Raw genomic sequence first — 21,077 nt, 5'->3', positions numbered from 1 at the left:
CAGCACTTCGAATTGGTCATACGTGACACACCAGCCCTTTATGGAACAAATAATCAATTCCCTGAATGGGATTCTTCTGTGGAGTATATTCCCTTGGAATTACATCCACCAGACTAACTGTGTGCCAGAGCTACATCGTATAGTGGATTTGCCACTGCAGAAGAGTCTCCTACTGATGACTTAGAGTTTGCTCCACAAATGTGGAGATTTTTCCATTAGCTCCCAACTCTATAATGGTCCTCCTGAGACCAAAGACAAGATCACTGGGTCATCTGGGGTAGACGTGATTTTTTTTTGTCTTTGCTACAGCGATGGCTCACCAATGGTTTCTTGTGGTACTCTGGCATATGCAGCATCAGCCCTTCAGAAAAGTAATACACTGCTCTGCTTTACTCCCTATAAATGGACTAATGCTCTAGACAGAAGGAGAACAGCTGACATACAGTACTCTACACAAACAACCACCAGCACTAATTTAGTAATAATTTCACATCAGCAGTGTTGTAACACAAGGAGGGACCAGTCTGTTGCTGCCTGATTAATGTATCTGGATTCATGTGAATTTCAATCTATAAAGTAATCAAGTATTACCAAAAATAAATAACCAGAGTTTAATATAAAAAATGTATACTTGCAATGTTTTACCTTCTCAAAAATAGTGTCCTCTGTAATGAGATTTCCTTTTACGCTTTCAAAAGTAAAGAGTAAAATCGTCCCGTGAAAAGCCTAATCCACTCCTCAGAATGTTATCTGTAACCCCATGCAGCGTAACATCCCTGCCGGGGCACAGGGTATTCCCAACTAGGCGGCAACTGTCTGCAAGGGCTTTCAAATATATGAAGGACATGGAATGCTAAACCCTACTTGGAATTGGCATCTGCATAAGGCAACAGCAGTAGGCCCAGTTTTTGCCTTTAAAATACTGCTACTGCGTCGTTTGGAGTTGCGCAACTAACCACGGTGGTCTACTAAATGGTATCCCATTCTTTTCAGTGCTCCTTTACCTTCGTGGCTACAATTACACCACACACCTAACCTTTACGTGTTTAGGACAGCAAAAGAAAAGTCCCACAGCTACATCTGAGACAGTCCATACTCTGGCTCTGTGACTGTATTTCAACAATTCCTTTATCACTCAGTTGTGTCGTGGTGAATCTGCTGTGCCTAAAATCACCTTTATGCATCTGGGCAGGAGCACAGTAAAAAACGTACCTTAAAAAGTTGGCGCAACAGTTGGCATAGTAAAAAGTGTATAATTGTATATGTGATAATATTTCAATAAATATCTTTGGTAATAGAACAATTGCATAAATGTGCAAAACCTCCGAAACATGAGAATTTGCAGGGCTGTCGGAGGTGTAGCCATAGGGTTTGTATGCTTTGTTTCGCAAATAGACCTTCAATTCCAGGTGGCTTTTTACCATCTTGAAGGGTAAGTCTTCTACACTTTAAATGCCAGTGACAGACTGTAATTATTTATAAGGTGATAGGGTATCCAGTCAACAAGTATCTGTTGCACACCTTTGTTATAGTGCAGGTGTGAGGAGCAGGCTTTCTGTAGGTGAAGTTATAAGGTTTCTTTAAAGCCTTCTTCGGCTAACCTTTAGTGGAATTACAAATGGCATCGGTCCCACTGCTGCCACGAGGAATGTATTGATACTTGTACGGCGAGGACTTGCTGTTCCAGGATAAGGGACGGCAATGAGGTGTAGGAAGGCAAATGTGCACGCCCACAGCAGTGACTTCAAATGCTCTGTTTTGTGATCTACGGGGCAGAGGTGTGAGGAAAGAGGGAGAGGAAGTCTGTATGTGCGAAATATCTGCATGAAAGCAGTACAGAGGAAATTCTGAAAGGTGGCTCTGCAAGTCCTGAAAGGAAGTTCCATGACCTTCTAGAAGTTAAATATTTATATTTGCCAATCTGAATTGGCAAGTAGGACACACAGAATGACTATAGTGTGCAGGACTACTTAACTGCCTAATACTGGGAGTAATATTTTGAATTGCCCATGCACCACACCACCTTGATATTCACATTAAGAAGCTGGGTTTCAAACCACCCAGAGTGGAGCATTTTATTACATTGCATTTTAATTGCATTTATGTGGCTCTTCTTCCCCCTGACGTGTTACTGAAATGCATTTAGAGTACGGTTAGCCCACTGTCCAACGGCAGAGTGCTTGGTTGGACGAGTGTTCCACCGCAGTGGGAGCTTTTGCAGTTGTGTGTGATTGACCAGCGTGGTACTCATATGCTCACTTCAGTCACTCCACTCAAGTGTGTAGATGATGGAAGATGGATTGAGGGGTAGAATGCATGCACTTTACATTTAATTCACATTGGTGTCTAGTTGGAAGGGTGTGGGAAGTGTGTTGGTGTCATGTGGGATGAGTAGTGGACTGGACATCTCTCATTGCCTCGATCATGAAGCTGTGCTTATGAGTGGAGTGAAACGAGGGACCACGAGCTAACTGTGCATGCATGATTGCCGGTCATCCTAAAGAGGGCAACGGTTTTGGTTCTTGGTTGGTTTTCAGGAGGTTAGCAGCCCGCAGGAATGTACTAAATTATAGGCAGCTGTGGTGAGTGGTTTTCAGAGTCCCCCAGAGGTGAAAGAGGGCAACCCACAAGAATGCCTTGGATTACAGGCTGCCATGCTAAATGCTCTTTGGAAGAGGCAGAGGGCTGATGGGGGGGGGGGGGGGGGGGGGGGGGACACACACACATTATTCGGGCCCCCAAAGCTGATTTCTAACGTTTACGAACAAACCCAGAAAGTGGAGATTGTAATTCATCCTGGCAGATGCTTAAAGAGATAAAGAAACTATCCAGCTGGACAGACTGAAGTATGTCACCATGAACAAGCATTGGCAAAGCAAGTAGTTCTAGTGTTGCCCGTCAGTTATTTGGCCTTGTCAATGCTGGTTTTGTTTTGCCATGGTCTTTAGCTACCAGGTCCTCCTCAATCTTAAAATACAAAAATAAAAAAAATTGGCGAAAAGCAAACCTAATTTTTGGGACTTAAGTAACGCATATTGCCATCATGGTACCTGGCATTTAAGGGAACTACTTTGTGTGTTGACATGTTCTCTGTGAAGGAGCAGAATGCTTTCACAGTACAGCAAGCCTTTGGCTAAATTGGACTAATCCATTGCCATATGCTGTAGCAGACGAAAGAAAAATGTTAAAGAAACAATTACAGTCCAGCATATGAGGGCTGGCTGAAAGCTTATTTACATAAATTATGCTTAAAAATGTTTGAAGGCAAAGGAAAACTTACTTCGTGCATTTAAAAAAAGCTTCATCTTGAACGTGCTGCAGTTGCTTGTGCGTGGGCGTGAAGCTGTACAAAATAAAGCTATTTGGCCCACTCGCTAAAGCCCGGATTTTGGCTCAGACTGCTTTCCTAATCAGACGTGTTCTGTTCGCTCAAAGGGCAGTGTCTGAAAGTTCAGAAACTTTATCTTTCAAACACTGTGAACCGAGACACAGCTTATTTGTTCACTGATGCTTTTACTTATGAGGGGCAGGAGCTCTTTTTCACCCAGTGTGATTAGACCGCAAACCTAAACTACAAAGTTGCGCTCGAAAATATGCAAAATTGATTACTGTGTACATCGCGGTAAATGGAAAAAGAAACTGTTTAAACGCATATACTGAATCATAGATTAGACAATGCCTCTTAGAAAAGATGAGCGAAAACCCCAGGGAAGGTTGAAGGGGTTTCATTATAGAATGGAAGACCTGATTGGGTTCGCTAAATTTTATATAGTGTATGGGTTGAGTCCGATTCTAGTATGTCACAAACTTATATCTATCTATATATATATAGATATCTATGCATCTGCAGTTTGTGTAGCAAAAGCCTAGCCAAGGTGCATTGGATAGTACTGTACGTAGCCCAAGGGAGGGATTCGGTCAATGAGTGTTTGGAGGGAAAGCTGGGGTTTGAGAGCGAAAATGGACAGCTACTTAATTGTGAAGTAGTGTTCTTTAGAGTGCTACGTCTTCAACTCATTCCTTTTATTGTGAAGGATACAGAGATGTTGTTCCAGATCCAAGGTGAATCATTGGAGAAGGGCTTGTGCCTTCTTTTTTTCCTTCTGTTTTATGGTCTGGCTTGTCAGTGCAGCAGTTGCCAGACAATGATGTGATCATCACTAGAGAGGAGCATTGGGAGCCAGGAGTATGTTTTGATTGGGCAGACATTGTGTGCTTCCACAAAAAAGTACTTTCCCTCTACGTAGCTGTGATCATTGTGTTTGTTTATCCTGCTGTGCTCGTACTTTCAGGGGCACACACATGAGGCTGTTAAAGTGTCTTAGATGACAATATCATGTATGGGATATTTGGGTCTGGCAGTAGCGCAGGTTGCATCTCCATCCTAATGGCGTCCTGGCTGTGGGCATGCAGAAAGCCACCAGAATTGTTAAGGTGCAGTCTTGAAGGCTTTGTAGGTGATGCAGCTGGTTTTGAAAATGTTGTGGGCCTGTCAAGGAGAGCCACTCCAAGTCCATCAGGGTGAAGGTGATGTGGTCATAGTTCTTCAGCCCCTTGACACGACATGTTGCGAGTCATGTAGGATTTCTTTAAAGTGGGCTAGTGGACACTAGGAAGCCAAGGAACAGGGTGTTACTACATTCAAGATGAGTTTCAGGGCTTCAACAGCGGTTTTGAAATTTCTTTCTGGGATGAATGCTTTCACTTTCTTCAGTAGCAAGATTCTGTACCTGGCCTTCTTGATGATGTGTTTAAGGGAGAGGGAGCATCAGGGGTGAACCAGAGAAACTTTGATTTGTGTTTGAGTTGGGGTTCCAGTGTGTCCAGGTTTACAGCTTTGAACCATATTTTGTCTAATTGTTGCTGTTGGCAAATAGCAGGAATTCTGTTTTGGTGGGTATGAACTTCTGACAGTGCAATACAGCCATATCTAAATATGGTGCAGGCAGTTTCAGATGCAATATATACTGAGTATATAGAACTTACTTTATCCATAAGGGAGAAGAGGTGGAATTATGAGATTCACTGACACAGCCTCCCATTTACGCACATACACAGTCCTAGTAATCATTCAGGGCATAATCATTCTGAACTTGATTATAAATGTGACATATTTTTGGCACAAGAACGTTGTGGATCCTGTATATATATATATATATATATATATATATATATATATATATATATATAAAGCTGAACCTTGTGCACGGTTGCTCGCTCTGTCATGCAAATGGGTCTCCGGTTCAAATCATACCGCTACAGTTGGGAAGGATTCGCTGGCTCGAATGAGGTTGCTTTGGGTTTTTAAATGGCATTAAAGAACTTTGGATGTTTACTCCCAGTGGATTTGAGACAACAAGGAAACGCTTCCTCTGTCTGGTGCTGATGCCTGGTGATGCCAGGACGGGTTTCTGTGATACCAGTTGGTGTTTTCTTCTTTTTTTTTTTTTTTTTTTTTTTAGCCTTTGCAGTTTAATTTTACTAATTTTTGCTTCCTGACTACATATGAGAATAATTTGTAGTGTTATTAAGCATTCCTTTTATACTTATTTTCCAGGCAGACAATGAATTTTTGGTTTTTATTTACCTTCTTCATGTTGCAGTATGAAGATATAAATATACTGCATTATGGTTATGTGATGCCTGTGGGTGCTTTAGCTAGGGTAATAAAGGAATGATTTAGGAACACCTTACATTGGACAGCAATGTGTGTCTCATGATAGGTTTGGTTACCAGTTAAACTAGTTGATTTTACGAACAGGAGTTTATCAGCAAGTTTTTTATTAAGTCAAAAAAAATTATACAAAAAAATTGGATCAGTGATATCACGGTTCAGTGTGGAAATTAGGAGTTCCTGTTCTGTGGCTACGTCCCCTCGTTTGTGTTTGGTATCAGAGCGACCACACAGATAGAAGAGCACGTGGGCTTGAAGAGAAAGAGAAACTGCATGAGCGTTGGTGTGAGGAGGATTAATAGAGGAGAGTACTGAAACAGGGAGAAGAGCAGATCCCTCAATGTTTGGATGTGAATGGAAAATTGAGGGCAACAGTAGGGAAAGTGAGAATGGTCAAAACAAGATTAACAGGAAGCAAATTATGTGGCAAGTCAGCCGTGATTCATTTACAAACGAGGTTTTTAAGAAAAAAAATTCACAAGGATTTTCGAAAAAAAATTAACATACTCATAGTAAGTGAGTGATTAATTGCCTTGCCGGGGTGTCATTTCTACTCTGGCACAATATGCATATCGTTTAAATGCCTTTGAAAATCATGGTATTTTACACAAACATGTCTTGAACCTATGACTGTGACCCTAAGATGTGTGTATATATATATTATGCATTACATTAGTTTTATATAAAGTACTGTTAGATTGCAAGTTTAATTATATTTCTGTTTGTTTTGTGGTACTTAAAACCTTTCCAATACATGTCACACAATCTTACACTTTTTTTTTTTGCAATATTAATTGGTGAATTTCAGCCCCTATTTAATCTTACATTCCCCACCTTCATTTGGGTGTTTGCTTGAGTGTAAGAAGAGCAACAAAATTGTTTTGAATGCTCCTAAACTCTACTTCTTTGTGGATGTCCACAAAATTTTGATTGCATGTCTTTGACCACTCCTCTAATGACACACCCGTTTGCATTGTTACACTCCTTGATCGCTTGAAACTCCCATCCCTCCAGTTACATAACTTGCATGCATGTTATGTAACACTAATGTAATTGTAACTTGAATTCTAGCTATGAGGTTGTATCTTTATGTAAACAAAAAATGTCCCAGCCACTACGTAAAAATATTCGATTTAGTCTACTATGTTTATCATCTGTAATTGGGAAACAATCTTATTTCTGTAGCTGTTTTGTGAATCGTTGATGTAGTACTCTTGAATTAGAGTAATGTCTCCACAGCCGCTGCATTCAAATCTCGAAAAAATTTAAAACAGGAACTTATATTTTTTGCAACATTAACGTTTTGAAAATATGTTGTCTTTTGGCATGCTAATTATAATTCATATAGAATAATATTCAAAATGTTTTACATGCAGGTTTTTTGTATTTTTGTTTATTTAATATTGGAGCATGTGAAAATCTGTTATGTCAAAGTATATGCATAAGTATTAATAAAAAGCAAACATTCCAATAATGTGTTCTTCCAAGTCTTAGGTCATCAGTAACAATCCTCCTTAACTGTGCTAGCCAGTTACTCACTCTCTCTTCAGACTCAGTAAGAATTACATGGCTTATTAATTTCAATAGTTTTTTTGTTGTTTTCACTAAAAAATAGAGATTATATCTGGATGGGATAGAATAAATTTACAGCCATGACGATTATGTGAAGTGTGAAGGCTTTGTAATGTATTTGCTGATACTGCTGGTCGGATGTATTTTTTTTTCACACAATTTCCACACTGATAGTTAAGTGACACTAATGTTAAGAGCTCAAAAACACCGAGTAAATTTGTAAGTATTTATCATTATCCCAAAAACCACCTGCACCTTAAACTTGCAACTGAGGAAGATGACCCTGCCCTTAGATTCTCAACAGTTGTACGCTCCTTTGGCAGTCTAAATGCACACATTTTTCTAAATATTAGGATGAGTCCGAGTCTCCAGCCTCTTTTGCACAACTAAATTTAACCTGGATGCTCAAAACATTTTGTGAATCTCTTCCTATGTTAACAGTAGCTTAAGCATTTGTTATCAAGCGTGATAAGCATGAACAGTCGAAAATCATTTTGGTAATTTCATTTTTTGAACTGAAATGGACCCTTATTTCTCCTGCATTCTTAACTATTCTGTTGTCTGCATCGCGTGTAGTTAGTTTGATGCAGGTACTTAATCACTTGTTGGCTACTATAATCAAGTTTCAGTGATCATAATATGTTGTATGAGCTGTTTCTCACATGTCTTCAGTAATTCTCTTTTCTTGTCTCATAGGGAGCCAGGGTCCTGGTGGATGCGCGGGATAAACTGGGGATCCCTTGGCAGTACACCGAGAATGAGAAGCATGGAATGTTTTTGATGGCTTTTGAGAACAAGGTGGGCGTGCCTGTCGAGCCGTCCACCTTTCAGCTGTATGTGCCCGCGCTCCGTGCCCTTTGGAGAGATTCAGGGATCAAGGAAGCCTTTAACAGGAGAAGTGAATTCCAGCTGGTGAGTGCACTGGGGAGCCGTTTAGGTTGACTTTACCTTTCTGCCACAGTTTGGCTCCATTAGTCTGGTATTTCTTCACATCCGTGTCGATTTCAGGGGTAAATAAGTCACCAGGTGCGACGTCTGGCCACCATTTCTTCTTACTGTTTTTGATAATGTTTTGTTTGTGTGGGATTTTTACTAGTCTCCTTGAGCCACGCAGCTGTTACTTTGGGTTTGTTTAGTTGGGCTCTTTTAGTAGGAGTGAAACAGGACTTAGTTGCTGACTAGTTTCCAGTAAACAGAAGAGAACATGCAGTCCTTGAATGTTCACTTTTTTTGTCCAGGGCGTTGTTTACAGCAGTGTGAGCAATATGCTCAGGATTTTAAGAGCCAGGGAAGTGGGCAAAGAATGCAGCAAAATTGAATTGTTTGTGGCATAATCAGAGAAGCTCTCTTTAATCAAGGGAACGATTACTACATTTGGGGCCAGATGTATGAAATATTTTTGCACTCGCAACCGATGCAAATCGCAAAATTCGGCCGTTTGCGAGTGCAAAAAAGTGGTCTGCGATGCATGAAAGGCATTCGCAGACCACAAATAAGAAATCGCTAAAATTGTGATTTCTTGCGTTGCGACCTGGTTTTGCGAGTCGCAATTTGCGATTTGCAAAATCCACATCGCAAGGCGATGCTGCATAAAATCGCAAATTGCGATTTTTCGCAGATTGGTATTTTGCACATGCAAAATACCATGAAATGAAACCAGGTGGTAACCTGGTGCAAATTTTAAAAATGCATTTTTAAATTGAACATGTAAAGCACACATGCCCTTTTGGCATGTGTGCACCTTACATGTCCCCCAAAACATTTTTGGGGTGCAGCAGAGGGGGCCTTAGGCCCCCAGCACCCTGGGCTTTTGCATTTCCAAAATTGCAATTTCTAGTTCAGAAATCGCAATTTTGGAAATGCAAAAAAATCGCAGATATGGGCCAACAGGCTCATTGCTGCGAATGGGGCCGGTATCGCAATTTGCGATTCGGTAATAGCATTTGCGGTTTTTAAGAAATCGCTATTACCGAATCGCAAATGTGATACATGGCACTTTGCGAGTCAGAAATAGCAATTTCTTAAAAATTGCTATTTCCGACTGGCAAAGGGCCGTGATGATACATCTGGCCCTTGGTTTGCAAAACCTATTTTTGTGCTTTACAAATGTAATTAATTCATGTAGATTTGAATCCAAATAGACTTGCTGTGGTTTCAATTACCATACAAAAATAATTCTCACTTTGTATGCAATCTTCATCTCATGAGACTATTTAAGAAGTCACGCAGGACACAAAATGTGAGTGCATGGTAAACTGCGGTATAACCTGTGTTTAAAATATGCTTTCCTTCCGCTTCTGACGTTAAATATTGAAAACATACAGTTAAATCTAAGAAAAGCAATTGGAAAGATGCCAAGTCATTTTCTGCCCTTAATTAGTAGGTTTGGATCACCTCAATGTGTAAAGGTGCCAGTCTTTCTTCATTTAAACATTATAAATCCTCACTTAGTCAGTTTTTTTTGGGGGGGCGGGGTGGGAACCTTTAGGTGTCTACATTGACAGTTTTTTTAGATCTAATATCTAGTACTAGTGGTAATATGCATTTCCTGTGTATTTAAATCTCAATTGAAATCTGCACAAAGCACTCGGCCATGCAAGAGAAAGAATGAAAACACAATATACTAATCAATTAGTTTAATAAATGGATAATGGGTATTGTCCACTAGGTGTCATCAAAAGTATTTTCTGTTCGTTCAATGCAGGGTAGCATGGTCATAATACTATTTAATTTCATGCAATTTTAAGTAATCCATGAGATCTCATTCTGCTGACCAATGCATGGTAAAGTAATAAGGATGACTATCTTTTAGTGCAGGATGAAGTAATGCGAGTAATAGTTTTTGTAAGCTGTGCTTTGCACTACCTGTTCTTCCTTTTTGTAATGTGAAAAGCAAAAATAAACTGCAAGTCTCCCAGAATGCAAAAGCAAAAACATAGTACAGCTTGAGTGCTCTGGTTTCCTATATGTATTGCTGTCTCAAGCAGTACAGGCTCTGAAGCTGTTTTTATGGTATTGCACACTTACCCCAATGCACGTTATACAAAGTCCCAAGTATGAACCTTGTATATTGTTTATAGTGCCAAGAAACCTTCAGGTGTATGTTAACTCTGAACGTGACCTCATTCCCTCATTCGTTGCTTTAAATTGTTTTAGTTGAAGTTTTAAAAATTAAAATGAATTTGCATGATAAATGTGTCCTAGAAGTGTAACTCTTGCAACGTATTGATTGTATTCAAGTGGCAGCACTTCACACTGTCCTCACAGCTACCCTTATTTTTAAGGAGCATTAATTCTCTTAAATTTTAGCACCTTTCACAAACGCCACCCATTATTTTTATTTGTTATAAACACACATGCCCTTGTTTTGAAATATTTCCACATTTTATTTTATTTACTTATGAGAAAAAGATGTGCAGAGTATCTACGTGTATTCCTCTACCATACATACTAAAGACCGTGGTTTATCTGCATTGTTTTTGTGGCTGAAAGCGTGATGGCTTAGTACCTCAGCATGAGGCTCAAAGGAAAGTCCCCGGGCTTTGTTCGGGTTGGCTCTGAGCGTTTTTGTATGGAGGTGTTCTCTTCAAACATGGCGGCGTCCTGATCACGTGTTATACCCAGGCTCCATTGTTTGTCTGCCACTTGATCGAAAAATTCTTTGTTGGAAGAGCTCTTCTGCTAGACCAGAAACTAATACACTCTGAAAGGTTTCTCAGTGTGACGCAGATGGCGACAGACGCCTCATGTGGTTAGTGTTTTCTCCCTCGTCCTCCAGTTCAAGCCCTCTAATCTCCCCCTGCAGCCCCAGTTCTTGCTACCAGCGAGTGGGTGCACGTCACTGTCGGTTGCTTCATTATTTCTTTATTTACTCCGCATAAAACAAGGACTGCCAACTTATTTTCCTCGCTACAGTGTCTGCGTGGAACAAGGGCCGCATTGTGCGTTTTAGACTGACTGTTGCATTGGGCTTACAGCGACACGTTTCTCTTATAATAATTTCATTGTTAAATCGGAACTGGGATGTCGATTCGGAAAAAAAAAGGCTGGATACTGTTGAAAACTGCATTTCCCCTGCGAGGTGTTAGGGTGTACACTCTGAATGATTCTAAGCAGAGCTGTGTCAGAAAGTTAGTCTTAGATACAAAGCACCACAGTCACAGCGGTTGAACGTTCACAAGACCCACTATGACCCCGTAGGGAACTATTCCTCAAAGATGCCCATGGCATCCCAGCCACCCACTCACACCAAATGTAGTTTGGGAAGGAAATCCACACGCGGAGACCCTGGCAGATGAGTCACAGACGTCGACTGAAGCCTGGACCTAGTATTTGGTTTGATCCTGGTCCTACAATGAAAGCTCAAAACTTCAAAATGTATTTGCTCCACTTTTTAACAATTTAGGTAGTGTATCTGGGTATTTGCTACTTTTGGCAGTTGCAACCTAGTAGCATCTTTTTTGGACCAGACGTCTCGTTTTTGCCCGTACAGTCCCTGTTTTTTAAGGAGTGCCCCGACTACTTCTGACAATGTTTTCTGAGCGAAGGTCGGATGAACATTTACTTTAATAAGAGTTGTGCAGGCTCACATTTCATCCGGCCCTCTTAATACTCCACAGACCACTTTTTTTAACGTATAATTTTATTGGTTCAGTAACATATACAAACATGGCATTTTAAACGTTGTCCATCATATAGTAACACAAAATGTCATCCGTAAACAACCGCCCCCCCACCTTCAATAATATTGGGAGAGTGATGTCAGTCTTCAGATATTCCCGTCCACCTGACCAGAACCCAGTCAGCATCTTTGCTGCTCCATACCGGAAGCTGCACTTTAAAACCTCCCTCCTGTGCGTGTCTATCCCAGAACTCTACCACCCCTCTCCCTACTGCCCCTCTCCCGCTTCCTGGCCTTGCATACGGGGGTTATTGAGCATCCTTGCCCATACCCTCATTACATCCGCTACTTTATCGTCCCCGTGGGTCCTGTGCACATGCCTCTCTCCCACCACAGCACACTCAGCCATAACCCGCAGCCACTCCCAGATCAATAGCGGAACGTGGGCAATCCATCTGATTGGAATTCTGCGCTTTACCAGAACCAGCCCTAGTAGTAGTAGAAAACACTGACTGGTCTGCCTCTTCTTGCTCTTGGGAACCCACCCTTACACATAGGTCAATCGACCAAGCAGATGCACACTCCAGCGCTGTCCACCCCTCAGCAGTGTTCCTGTACCCGTGGACACCCCTACATCATATGTACAAAATATGCTTTATTCTCACTACACTGTGGACATGAGGATGAATGGCCTGAGTATACAGGGAGTGCAGAATTATTAGGCAAATTAGTATTTTGACCACATCATCCTCTTTATGCATGTTGTCTTACTCCAAGCTGTATAGGCTCGAAAGCCTACTACCAATTAGGCATATTAGGTGATGTGCATCTCTGTAATGAGAAGGGGTGTGGTCTAATGACATCAACACCCTATATCAGGTGTGCATAATTATTAGGCAACTTCCTTTCCTTTGGCAAAATGGGTCAAAAGAAGGACTTGACAGGCTCAGAAAAGTCAAAAATAGTGAGATATCTTGCAGAGGGATGCAGCACTCTTAAAATTGCAAAGCTTCTGAAGCGTGATCATCGAACAATCAAACGTTTCATTCAAAATAGTCAACAGGGTCGCAAGAAGCGTGTGGAAAAACCAAGGCGCAAAATAACTGCCCATGAACTGAGAAAAGTCAAGCGTGCAGCTGCCACGATGCCACTTGCCACCAGTTTGGCCATATTTCAGAGCTGCAACTTCACTGGAGTGCCCAAAAGCACAAGGTGTGCAATACTCAGAGACATGGCCAAGGTAAGAAAGGCTGAAAGACGACCACCACTGAACAAGACACACAAGCTCAAACGTCAAGACTGGGCCAAGAAATATCTCAAGACTGATTTTTCTAAGGTTTTATGGACTGATGAAATGAGAGTGAGTCTTGATGGGCCAGATGGATGGGCCCGTGGCTGGATTGGTAAAGGGCAGAGAGCTCCAGTCCGACTCAGACTCCAGCAAGGTGGAGGTGGAGTACTGGTTTGGGCTGGTATCATCAAAGATGAGCTTGTGGGGCCTTTTCGGGTTGAGGATGGAGTCAAGCTCAACTCCCAGTCCTACTGCCAGTTCCTGGAAGACACCTTCTTCAAGCAGTGGTACAGGAAGAAGTCTGCATCCTTCAAGAAAAACATGATTTTCATGCAGGACAATGCTCCATCACACGCGTCCAAGTACTCCACAGCGTGGCTGGCAAGAAAGGGTATAAAAGAAGGAAATCTAATGACATGGCCTCCTTGTTCACCTGATCTGAACCCCATTGAGAACCTGTGGTCCATCATCAAATGTGAGATTTACAAGGAGGGAAAACAGTACACCTCTCTGAACAGTGTCTGGGAGGCTGTGGTTGCTGCTGCACGCAATGTTGATGGTGAACAGATCAAAACACTGACAGAATCCATGGATTGCAGGCTTTTGAGTGTCCTTGCAAAGAAAGGTGGCTATATTGGTCACTGATTTTTTGTTTGTTTTGTTTTTGAATGTCAGAAATGTATATTTGTGAATGTTGAGATGTTATATTGGTTTCACTGGTAATAATAAATAATTGAAATGGGTATATATTTTTTTTTTGTTGAGTTGCCTAATAATTATGCACAGTAATAGTCACCTGCACACACAGATATCCCCCTAACATAGCTAAAACTAAAAACAAACTAAAAACTACTTCCAAAAATATTCAGCTTTGATATTAATGAGTTTTTTGGGTTCATTGAGAACATGGTTGTTGTTCAATAATAAAATTAATCCTCAAAAATACAACTTGCCTAATAATTCTGCACTCCCTGTATATTACTCAATAACTTGGGTGTCGAGTAGACTTGGTATATAAAATTATATTAACTCCGCTTGAAGCAAGTGTTTTATAAAGCTTTAAACACCCCTTCATGGCCCATATGCCATTCCACCTCAGTAGGTTGTTCCCCCATGACATGCCGGCTGCCCTGAATTGCCAGCACTAGTGCAGGAGCATCCTCCGGCAACACTGTAAAGCTGTGAGACAAAACTCCTCCCGCCTGCCAGGCCCAATAGTTCCACAAGCACTGGAGTCTTCTCCAGGACATCGGGAATGGACAAATACTCTGCACAATGGCAGCCAGCTTTGCATATTGCAGTAACAGACAAGCTCCCCGGTCAAATGTTTCTATCACCCCAACCAATGGCATAAATCTGTTGTGAGGATACAAATCCCCTGGTACCTGGCAAAACCCCGACTCTCCACTTTTCCACCTTCACCTGGCAGGCAACCTGTATAAAAGGCTGCAGAGTCCATATGTTTAGTTCAGGCACATACGGGGCTCTACCCACCACTGTAATGACCACGCTTTCCCAGGTCTTGCATATCTGCTCAACCACAAGGGGCACAAAGCTGGGGACCATAGTTTCAGACATTAAAAGTTAGGGCAGGGAGGGCAGACCTATGCGTTCCTTCCAACAATCTTTTCTCATATTACTCCCCTTGTCTAGCCATTGGACTGCATACTGCAGTTTTGTTGCCAGATAGTAAAGATCCATACATGGACCCTCCATCCCTTCCCGTTGCAAGGTCCTTTTGAGAGTGCACAGCCTGACCCGCTTCCTTCCTTCTGCCCATAAAAGGTCTACTGTTTGTCCAGCTCCTTGAAAGACTTTTGGGGTATACTACACATTGCGCCCTGTAAAACATAAATGACCCCATCAGCTGTGCACATTTCCTGCTGGGGCTCCCAGCCGGGTAGTTGTTTGCAGCAGACTGCCCAGGTGCAGGCAAATCCATTGTGTCCTGCCATTCTCCTGCCTCCTCAGGTGTGTTGAAGTAGAAAGCCTTACCTTTACATTGTACTCTAAGCCTCACTGGGAACATCAGGCTGTAACGGACGTTTAAGTCCCTCAACCTCTTCTTTATTGAGACAGTTTTTATTTTTCTGAGACCCTGTACTTTCCATGTGTAGGCCGGGAACACCATGATATTATGGCCTTCAGGTTGTTGTGTCCCATGTTCCGGAATGTGCTTCAGAATTTCCCCCCCCCCCTCGGGAACCATGCTGCCACTGGACTATTTTCACAGGTGAGGCTGACCCCTCCAACCTCAAAGGGATCACGCAGCAGACCTGCAACTCAAAAAAAAAAATACCCAAAAATGGTGCAGTCTCATTGGATTGGGAAAAAAATAGCGGCTGGGAGACAAAATTGTACAAAACGTGGTGAAGAGCGATGAGGACCCCCCCTCTCCAAGCCTTTAAAGACCTGGGGAGGTCCACCCGTCAGGGCGATTACTTTGAGGGGCTGCGCTGCTTCTCTTCCTGAGTCACTATTGGCCATGTGTACCCCATCCCCTGGTCTGGCTCAGTAGCTATATTCTGGGGTACTGCACCCCCAGGACATAGCAGTTTCCCAGCTGCAGATTCACATGCATGGAAACATGTGTTGGCTCTCACTTGGCAGGAACATTTTGTAACTTTTTCTCCAAGCAGGAACAAACACCAAGTTCGCTCCCAGCAGGTGGGAGCTTTTAAAAATGCTCCCGCTCGTTGGGAGCAGACTTTTGATCTGTTTGCCTACCTGCAGTGAAGTGGGCAGAGAAACTGCTCAAACGTTTGCTCCCACCTGCAAGGAATAGCATTAGTAGCTGCTCCGTGTGGGCAGGAGCAATGCCAGCTCTAGCTGCATGTGGGGAGCAAGCTAGGACCGTGGGGCCTTGGAGCTCCCCCCTATGGCCCCCAACAAAAGTATGATGGCTGCCCTGGGTTTGCACCAGGGCACGCTTCTTTTTTGCACATGCAGGTTGTGGGGGATAGGTCCCTGAGGCTTATAACAGCTTGGGGAAGGGGAGAGGGACCCACCCCCTCACCATTTAACATAGGCCCTGAGCTGGGTGCCCAAGTCCTAAAGAGGCTCGGTGACACAATACCAGTTTATAGAGTAGAGCAATGTATACAAAAGAAGCTAGGATAATGGAATCAGTGATGTCATTTGAGTTGTCAGTGATGTCATAAATGATGTCATAGAACATGTCATTAGATGTAATATGTGGGATCTTAAACAGTGTGATTCAGGAGCTCAAATTATAGTTAGGTCTGCTAGCTAACTGTTAAGTGTTTTTTTTTTTTTTTTTTTTGTTCAAAACGTGAATGTCACTAACATTTACCTAGCTTTAACATTACTTTAACTTTTTTTTTTTTAGTGAATATATTCTAGATCTATCTCTCTCTCGCTCTCTCGCTCTCTCTCTCGCTCTCTCTCTCGCTCTCTCTCTCGCTCTCTCTCTCGCTCGCTCTCTCGCTCTCTCTCTCGCTCGCTCTCTCGCTCTCTCTCTCGCTCTCTCTCTGTGTCTCTCTCTCTCTCTCTCTCTCTCTATATATATATATATATATATATATATATATATATATATCACCATAAGCATCTTTCATGTTCGAAAATTGTAAGTGGTTGCAAAAACACATGTGGCTATCAGGGTGGCTAAAAGAGGTGTTTATTCAGTGTCCATGTTGAACACCCCACCAGGGTTAAATGTTACATGATGCCCACATTATATTTGGGAGGAGTCAGATTTGTTTTGTTGTGATATATCTCTGTCTCGAATATATACCGCCAGAACCTATCACGACAAATGACTTGCTGTTCGACTGGAAGCATTATTTATAGAAAAGGTTACTCTGCAGCCTGATTTCCATCTTTGCAATCATCTAGGTGATGTTCTCCTAAAGATTAAGGTAAATTCGGTCAGTCGCCCAAAAAATAACTAAGTACACACAAAATAGACAACACTGAATTCCGAGCCCAGAACTGTTTAACCTCTCTCTGTTAGGTCTGACTTAAAGATGGACATTTTAATTTTAGTAAAATTAGATATTTACTCGAAAAACACTACAGTTAAAGTGAAGTTATACATAGGAGTTGAAATGACAAAAGAACTAATGTTTAAAAAAATTGAGGAAAAAACCCACAAAAACTCCCCAGTTAAGGTTTCCTGGACAAATTAAAACGTGCTGCCACATCATGCAGAGCCTAAACCTCACATAGAACATAATGCATGACATGTTAAGTAATGTAATTATTGACCTCACTGATTACATCATCCAATCACTGTGCAAAGTTCCTGTTTGCTTTGTGTTCTTTAAGTTATTTAACAAGCTAATCCTTAGTTCAATTTTCTATCACCAGTCAATTGATAATGGACATAACCTTTGACCACTTGCTGAATCTATAGCATATTTGTCAATTCACCCACATTTGGAGAATGTTGCCCTCTTCTTAGTGGTGTTTCCCTACCTCACAAACATAATGCATTTATAGATGTAATAGGTTCACTCTGTTTTTTAAACCTTGAACAGCCAGCATATATACAAGTTTGTCTTCTATTTACCTTAATGGGATCACGCTGATAAAGATTTCACATGATCCCCAATTGCAAGTCAATAGGCTGAAAGTTATGGATTTGCCAATGATAAGGATCTGGCAACCTTTTCTGGTCCCTATGGACAACCACCTGGAGTTTGTCTATGGCACTGTAAAACAACTATTTAACATGGATGCTTGCCCAGGCATACACTGTGGAAATTCTGTTGTGAGGAGAAGCTTTTGCTTTTCTTAATGATTTTTTTTTAAATAGGCTTTGGCTTTAGGCTGCAACTTAGTTTAAAACATGCCTCTGCAACTAACATCAGGTCCACTCAGTCTTTCTTTACCTTGTTTAACGTGGATTACTACTTTCACCCGAAACTTTATTGGTTATTATACCGTGCACCATACAACTTTCACCATGCACAGCAATGCTTGCCTCGGGACTTAAGGCTATTTCAATTCTATGCACCCACACGTGCACACGGTATTTTATGACTACAGACCCTTTACAACACATTTCTTATTTATGATGTAGGTATTTATGAAGGAATATGAATAGCACACTCATGTATTGTTATCCTTGGTTTTAGCAGTGATGTCACCAATCATGTCATTTGAGATATCGTCATGGGTGCCATTAATGATGTCATTTAACATCATGAGACAGGAAATATGCGTGGTCATAAGCAGTGCATGACCTGGACACAAGTTAAAACTAGTTCACTAAACTGTAACTGGCAAATTTCAGTGGTTTTAAAACCTTAGTTTAGGCCATGCACACCGCAGATAGCCAGTAGCAAAAGTGGGCTGACCCCCCTGCCTCATGTAGTGCATGAAAGAAAAGTGTAACTGACACGGCAACAAACCAATAAATGAAGACAGTCAGCTGACTGAAAACCTCTTTAAGAAAGTATACATGTTAGCTAAATTAAAAAGGTTTTGGATAACACCAGACCTAATAAATTATCCCTTATGGATAAATGTAGTTGGGCAGACGGCCGAGTGGGGTTGGCACTGTTGAAATATGGATACTTATGCGTGTTAAGTTGTTGAGTTATTACCCTAGAAGGCTTTGTAACCTCCCTCTTCACAAGATGCCTCACGTCCGTCTAACCTTATACATGTGTGCGGGTTGTGTTTCATTTCAGTTTCCTGATGACGGCATAATCGGTTCGTAGTGATTACAGCTCTCAGTGAAATGCTGTGAAAGTACTTGGTTAGAGAGTTATAAAGACTGACCTGCAGAGCTGTATCAAAAAGCAGCCACCGGGTTTACATTTCTTACCACACAAGGAAGAAATGCACCTGTGCCTGGTTGGTCGTCTCTCTCGCCCCGTCGTTGGTGGTCTGGGTACAGTACGTGTCTTTGTTTCTGCACTTGGCTGTCTTTTAGTCTGCACGCAACTTTAGGGGGTCACTGCCCTTCTGCGTTCATGGCCCAATGCCTGTGTATGCATGCCAGTGCTTTTTATGGGGCAGGTTTTTTCCTCTTTAGTGACTGATTGTTCTGGGAAACACTTTCAGTGGAAATAAATGCTGCAATCCAGGCGTGCCGATAAGCCCGGTCAGTGCCTTTCTTTCGTCTCTGAGCTGCGCGGCGCTGTTAGGCCTTAGGTTCTCCCCTTTTGGGCTCAGTCAGCGGTCTCCTTCATGCGCTGCCTCTTTTATGCATTTTGTGCGAGTTGACCCCGGATGTCAGCCACGTCTCTTGTTTGTTCTACCCTGTGAGGGAGTTGGAAAGGCTTGTTGTAATGGTCAGCTCTTTTGTGTCCAAGTGTCAGGCGTTGGATTGTTTTTTTTGGTCCACTGCTGGACAGACTCCAGGAGGTTAATAGCCTCTCGCCACTAGTGCTTCAAGAAGGAGACGAGGGTCGCGGCTGGAGACCGTGGTCTGTCACGTGATGTGAGAGGACTCGGAGGGGCGTCCTTGCCGTCTCCTGGCACTGAAAGCGCGCGCTCCCGTGTCAGCGGGCACCAGGGCACCGAAGGCCGCTTTGGAAATGACGGCGAGTCTGTGAGGAGACTTCGGCTGACCCGCAAGTGAACAGCTCGCGCTCAAAGAGAACCAGTAATCTGTGATCAAATTACTCAGCAAATTGTTCGAGTCGGAGCAGATGTTTTTAAAACGTTTTGGTGGCCAAGCAGAAATCCAATTTCAGTCCGGATTTTATGCAATGCGCACTTTATATATTGGCAGGGTGCAATCGAGTGAAAGCAGTAGTTGTTTTTGTCTGTTTTTGCACACTCTTGCGTGTTATTTAGTTCAAGGTGTTGATCCATGAAGCTTAATTCATGCGCCCCCTATTGCCCATTGGAAGCTAATCCAATGTCGCGCGCGCTCGTTTGTGTACGCATGTTTTTTGTGGAGCCATTGAAGTCCTTAAAAAAGCAACGGGAGACGTGATCCTCGGTGCATTGGGAAGGGGTCAGCAACCTTCTTGCACCTTCTGAAAAATGTATACAAACTGTGCAATTGAAAAATAAGTGCACGTTAAAGTAATTGGGGCGAATGCACTGTTACTTTATGAAAGCTCAACTGGTTGATGCGTTCATTGCTTATGTCGGCGCGTGGAACTGGACGGATTCGAAATTCTAGTGGATGCTTTTGGGGAAAGTAACGCGTATCTATATTGGTACGATGTCCCCAAATGCTAACTAAAGCACAGTCAGTATGGAATTCACTATTTTAAAATTGTGTGACAAACAATATGGAAAGAGGCTCTCGCAAAATAGGTTTAAGATTAAAAATAAGTGCTTTCAAACTATCGTTTTGGTAATAGCCAAACAAACTGCACCCAGTTCAAAACTTTGTTATACGTTACCATTGGACTGACACACTCCAGAACTTCGCTGGGAACATTCTTACTTTACCTCTGTAAAAGAATAAATATTTATGCCTGTGAATCCGTACATGCCTCGCATCAATTAAAGCGCCTCCCAATTAGACTCTAGCGTTGCTGATTACTCAGTTGCACATTCACATTTCTTCGAGGTAAGCTGGTACCCTGGAGAGAGAGAATGCTCGTCACTTCTCTGCCCCTCCCTCGGAATCACAGTGCAGGAGACGCCCTGACTTCCTCTCAATCCAGAGTTAACTCAGGTCGCATTAGCGTATAGGAGCGGTTGTTTTCGTTCATTTATTTTTGAGAAAACGTGGGTGAACAGTTTTTTGTAAAATTTACAAAGATCGACATCTCCGTTTTCATTAGATAGCACCCATTTAGACCTTTCTAGCCCTCACCCCATCACGTCAGCATGGCTTTTATTTATCTGCCCTGTTTTGAGTGCATGACGTTCAGTAATCTTAAAACGGAATGAAAACGGTAATTACTCATGCAAAACCCCTCCAGACAGCCCATTCCCGCAAAGAAGATAACAGTCTGTAGTTTTGTTGGAACATATTGGCC

The 21,077-nt window shown here is 42.2% G+C and overlaps 1 protein-coding gene across 1 annotated transcript in view; it reads left to right on the top strand.

Moving 5' to 3' along the window:
• Window positions 1-21,077, top strand: part of GNA12 (G protein subunit alpha 12) — a 203,386-nt gene that overhangs the window by 98,703 nt on the left and 83,606 nt on the right. Inside the window, exon 2 of the mRNA XM_069209960.1 lies at window positions 7,943-8,158. Within this exon, the coding sequence (XP_069066061.1) occupies window positions 7,943-8,158 (216 nt within the window). The remainder of the gene's footprint in view (window positions 1-7,942; window positions 8,159-21,077) is intronic.

This window comes from Pleurodeles waltl, chromosome 10 (assembly GCF_031143425.1).
Source record: "Pleurodeles waltl isolate 20211129_DDA chromosome 10, aPleWal1.hap1.20221129, whole genome shotgun sequence".
Lineage (NCBI taxonomy): Eukaryota > Metazoa > Chordata > Amphibia > Caudata > Salamandridae > Pleurodeles > Pleurodeles waltl.
The sequence above is the reverse complement of the archived record's forward strand: the minus strand, read 5'-3'. Positions and strand labels throughout refer to the sequence as shown.